This window comes from Acomys russatus, chromosome 25 (assembly GCF_903995435.1).
Source record: "Acomys russatus chromosome 25, mAcoRus1.1, whole genome shotgun sequence".
Taxonomy (NCBI): Eukaryota; Metazoa; Chordata; class Mammalia; order Rodentia; family Muridae; genus Acomys; species Acomys russatus.
In genome coordinates, this window is record NC_067161.1 from 35806179 (window position 1) to 35811367 (window position 5189).

Genomic DNA, 5189 nt, shown 5'->3' on the forward strand with positions numbered 1-5189 from the left:
GGTGCAGATTTAGACTTAATTGCTCTGGAGTGTGGCCAGAGATGTTTAAAGAGCTCCCAAGTGATTTTTAGCATGTAGTTAACATTGAGAACCATTGCCACACACAGCAAACAAAACAAAACAAAAAACCCAAAACAACCTGATGCAAGACTTCATAGCTCTAGCTAAGACCTCAAATAGGTTTAAGAGATTAGGGTTAAGAGCACTTGCTTGCAGAGACCAGGTTTCGGGGTCCCTCCAACCTACATGTAAACTCAAGACCAGTTCTAGAGAGTCCTAGGCACTGGGTGTGGTGCACTCACAAACATGCTGGCGAAATACTCGCATACATAAAATAAAAATAAATCTTAAAGAAAATTTAAAAGAAAAGCTAAGGTTTCCAGCAAACTTGATCCGCACCGCTTGAGTTAGAAAACAGTCTGCTCTGAGGCGGGGTCTCAGCTAACCCAGGCTGGCCTCAAACTCACTAAGTTGAGGAGGACGAACTGAACCTCCTCTTGCCTCCATCTCTCAAACTCTGAGATTACAGGCACGAGGCCCGGTTTATGGGGCTTTGGAGATCAAACCTAGTACTCCGTGCATGCTTGGCAACAGTCTCCTAAACTGAGCCTCCTCCTGGAGGTAGCAAATCAAAGTTCGCCAGGGACGGACGTGCACACGTAAAGTAAAGGCGCTCCTCCGCCCTTTTCGCTCTCCAGTTTAACAGCAGCCGCGGCGCCAGCGTCAGCGCGCATGCGCAGGCCGACCGGGCGCGAGCCTGCGGTCTGCGCGCGCTCCCGCGGTTCCTCTCCCTACCGTGGCCGCGGCGCGGGAAGGGCAGCGAGCGGCCGCGATGGCTGACGAGATTGCCAAGGCTCAAGTGGCCCAGCCCGGCGGCGACACGATCTTCGGCAAGATCATCCGCAAAGAAATCCCCGCCAAGATCATCTTCGAGGACGACCGGGTAGGCTTGCGGCCGGGCGACACGCCCGCGTTCCCCGAGGAGCAGTGGGCCTGAGGCGACGCGCGGCCCGGCTGGCCTGGCCCTGCGCCCGCGTGGCCCTGCGGCGTGTGCCTGCGCTCGGGTTACGCGTTATCGGCCGCTCGGCCCGCCGCGTGTCACGGCCCGGGTGATGTGATGCGGACGGAGGCCCGGGAGGTGACGGCCCCCGGGGGAGCTTCCCTATGAGCTGCAGACCCTTGGGGTGACGCCCTCCGGGGCCCGCGGCCGCCACCCACATCGCAAGTGTCAATCTGGCCCGCGAGAAACCCGATCTCGCCCCCGGCGCAATCTCCTCCGCGATCTCCGGCTCGCAGCGGTCCCCGCAATGCGAGGTGACCAGGGATTCGAGGTCCTTTCCCTCCGTTCCCGCTGCAGAGGTTGCCCCTGGGCATTGGGGTCAGCCCGCCCTTTAACTGTTAAAAAAAAAAAAACTAGGTTGTAAAAGATATATATTACACACACACACATATACCGGCTTCACATACCCCAGGCTGACCCCTAATTTGCTGAGTAACTAACTGGGGCTGAACTTGAACCCTTGATCCTCCTGTCTCCACTTCCCAGATGCTGGGATTTGCCAACGACCCACTAGGCCTGCTGAACAGGAAAACATGTCTTTTTTCCTCTCCTGTGATAGATGAAATCGCAGTCCACACTGAAGACCAATTTTGTAAATTATTTCCTAGATCTCACATACAGCAGGGTGTGGGAGCTGGGCTTATTGACTAGAAAGTTTAGTACGAGGTTTGTTCAATTCGAGAAATATGAAATATGAGAAAGCATTAATGCTACTGGTAATGTTAACATAGACACGAAGTACCCCAAATTTAATTCGGTTCCTTGAGGTGGGTTTTATTTAAATTGCCTGTATTTGTCATTAGGTGGGGCAAGTTCTTTTGTCTTAGAAAAAGCCCCTTTTCACTTAAGAAGTTTGCAGTTGTAGCATGTCCTGTAATCCCAGCATCCAAAAGGCTGACCCAGTAGTTAGAGGCCAGCCTGTGTTATAAAGTAAAATCCTGTCTCAAAAACAAAGCAAAACAGAACAGAAAAGGCCTTAAACACAAAACCACCCCATGATCTTGCATGCAGGAAGTGGAGGCAAGAGAATCAGTTCTGCCCAACCTGGTCTACATGGAGACCCCACCTTACACATACACACACACACACAAAACCAGAACCGTAGTTTGCAGATGTTTTAATAAATTGTCTTTGAAATAATGACTCAACTTCAGTATAACTGGCTGAAGCATTCTAAGTGACACAGCATTTTATGGAGTACAGCAATTAAAATTATTCCCTAGGCAAATAAGCGTGGCTGGGTTCTGTTAGAAGAGAGCAAGTACCTGCAAAGTAAAGCAACAAAGCAGGAAGTTGCGCAATCAGGACTCTGGCCCGGAAGGGCTCTGGAGGGGGAAGGGAAGCAGGTTTGTTTCTGATCTTATAAAGATGGAGGTTGAGGAGATGGTTCAGTGGCCAGGAGTGCTCATAAGGATCTGAGTTCAAATCCCCAGCACTCATGTAAAAAACCGGGCATAGCTGCATGTGCCTGTGACTCTTAGCAGTTTGGAGGCAGAGGCTGGTCAGCCAGCCTAGTCAAAACATTACCAAAGCACTAAGTTCAGTGAGAGACCCTGTCTCTAGGCAATAAGATGCAGAGCAATACAATGGGGTTGCATGCATAGGCTGCACATCTGCACAGTTGTGTGTACAACTCATATACACAAAAAAAGAAATTTTTGTTTTTGGGTTTTTTTTTTTTTTTTTTTTTGTTTTTTTTTTTCCCCAGAGCTGAGGACCAAACCCAGGGCCTTGCACTTGCTAGGCAAGCGCTCTACCACTGAGCTAAATCCGGGCGTCGAAAAGAAATTATTATTAATAAGGACAAATTTGTAGCTTTTAGTTGAGGAATGTATGGCGAACAAATCAGAGAAAAGTTGGGGTTAAGAGGGTCTGGAAACTTTGTTTTTGTTTTTTGAGACAGGGTTTCTCTGTGTAGCTCTGGCTGTTCTGGAACTACTTTTGTAGACCAGGCTGGTTTCAAACTCACAGCGATCTTTGTGCCTCTGCTTCCCGAGTGCTGGGATTAAAGGCCTGTGCTGCTGTAGTGGCGGCAGCCACTAACACCGCTACCTGGCTAAAATATAACATTTAATTGGGAGCTTGCTTACAGTCTCGGAGGTTTAGTCCATTATCATCATGTATGGGAGCATGGAGAGAGAGAAGTCTCCGAAACTAAGCATTCAAATATATGAGCCTGTGAGCATTAGGTCCTGCTGTAGAGCATGGCTGGCATGCCCTGCCCTCTACCTAGGGGAGGGGCTGCCCCTCTCCCAGAGACTTATTATATAGACAGACATTTTGGTTTCACTGCCCCTTTTGCCCTGCCCCTTGCCCTTGCCCATTTCCACCTCCCTGCCCTCCTTTCTCAGCCCCATGCTGCTTCCAATAAACCTGTATTTATGTATTATACCTTCCTTGCCATTAGCTCATTCTGATTATTTAATCAATCAGTTCTTATTGAAACTACACACATTGTCGCAGATACAGTGTCACTGCCCCAAAATGGTTGTGTTTGATACGTCAATCTAAATCATATTATTCTGTGGTAGTCATTTACCTCTCCCTTTCCTTTTATAACATATCAGACCGTTAATAATTACATCACTGTTGAAAGTCCATCTTCTAGCCGGGCGTGGTGGCGCACGCCTTTAATCCCAGCACTTGAGAGGCAGAGGCAGGCGGATCGCTGTGAGTTGAAGGCTAGCCTGGTCTACAAAGCAAGTCCAGGACAGCCAAGGCTACACAGGGAAACCCTGTCTCAAGAAAAAAGAAAGTCCATCTTCTCCAAGACTCTATAAAGTTATATGAATAGCATCATGATACCATGTGCACTGTGTACAATTCTGGTTTCTTAGCATCTAGTTCAGTGCCTCCCATTCAGATAATGCTTAATACTTGTCAGCGAGTATGTTTTAGCCTAGCGGGTGATACACTAAAGCTTCTGTTTTTTCCCCTAGTGTCTTGCTTTTCATGACATTTCCCCTCAAGCACCAACACACTTTCTGGTGATACCCAAGAAGCCTATAGCCCAGATTTCTGTCGCCGAAGATGATGATGAAAGTGTAAGTAGGTTTCTAACATATTTTACTACATTGATGGTTGTTATTCTCTTTGGGTTTTTGACACAGGATCTCTACGTCACCCTGGCTGGCCTGGACTCAACAGAGACTGGCCTGCCTCTGCCTCCCAAGTGCTGGCATTAAAGGCGGGCTCCACCATGCTCATCTTGACTGCTTGTTAGTAATGGCCAGAGTGTGTATTTCCTATGTTTAAGAAACTGTTTTTTCTTTCTCAGCTTCTAGGACATTTAATGATTGTTGGCAAGAAATGTGCTGCAGACCTGGGCCTGAAGCGGGGCTATCGGATGGTGGTGAACGAAGGTGCAGACGGGGGCCAGTCTGTCTATCATGTTCATCTTCATGTTCTTGGGGGTCGACAGATGAGCTGGCCTCCTGGTTAAGCAGGTTAGGGATAATTTTCCCTTTAGCTAGTAAATCAGTTGCTAAGCTCCAGTATGCTAAATGGCACACCTAGTTTTGCCTGTGTATGGAGAAATCGAAGAGAACATTTAAAATTCTGTGCCTAATAAAAGACATTGCTGCATGCCTCTGAGTGGAGTTTTTATTCCGAAATGGTGTGCAATGGAGTGATGAGAGTAAGGTCATCGTAGAGGTCTCTCATATGCATGTTGCTGGAGATCAGATCAGACTCAGCAAGCTAAGATAGGCCCACAGCACTCAGGAGACAGAGGCAGGTGGATCTCTGGGAGGTCCAGTCCAGGCTGGTCTGCATTTGAACACTCTGGTTAGAGTAGTGACTGGTCTTTGATAAATTAGAAAAGTTTAAAAGCTGGGCATGGTGGCTTACACCTGTAATCCCAGCACTCTGGAGGCAGAAGCAGATGGTTCTCTGTGAGTTCAAAGCCAGCCTGGTCTACAAAGCAAGTCCAGGACAGCCAAGGCTACACAGAGAAACCCTGTCTTGAAAAACAAAAACAACAACGAAAAAAGAGTAGCAAGTGTTTTCTCCCACTAAGCCATCACTTGTCCTTGGCAGAGTATTTTATGCAGCTTAGGAAAGAAACTAACAATTCTGCTGCAAATGGGGCGTCTGCCTAGAGCGGCATGTGAGGGGCACTTGTAGCTTC

General features: G+C 48.2%; 1 protein-coding gene across 1 annotated transcript; it reads left to right on the forward strand.

Annotated features, from left to right (window-relative positions):
- The first annotated feature begins 754 nt into the window (after positions 1 to 754).
- Hint1 (histidine triad nucleotide binding protein 1) lies at positions 755 to 4645 on the forward strand. Its single transcript, XM_051168178.1, has 3 exons — positions 755 to 943; positions 4000 to 4104; positions 4338 to 4645. The coding sequence occupies exons 1-3, from the start codon at positions 833 to 835 to the stop codon at positions 4500 to 4502; spliced, it is 381 nt and encodes a 126-aa protein (XP_051024135.1). The 5' UTR covers positions 755 to 832; the 3' UTR covers positions 4503 to 4645.
- Positions 4646 to 5189: the final 544 nt, after the last annotated feature.

Excerpts from the sequence above, each read along its gene's own strand:
- Hint1 (XM_051168178.1), top strand. The coding sequence starts at position 833 with ATGGCTGACGAGATTGCCAAGGCTCAAGTGGCCCAGCCCGGCGGCGAC. Across the intron at positions 944-3,999 it reads TCATCTTCGAGGACGACCGG|TGTCTTGCTTTTCATGACAT; the intron begins GTAGGCTTGCGG and ends TTTTTCCCCTAG. Across the intron at positions 4,105-4,337 it reads CCGAAGATGATGATGAAAGT|CTTCTAGGACATTTAATGAT; the intron begins GTAAGTAGGTTT and ends TTTCTTTCTCAG.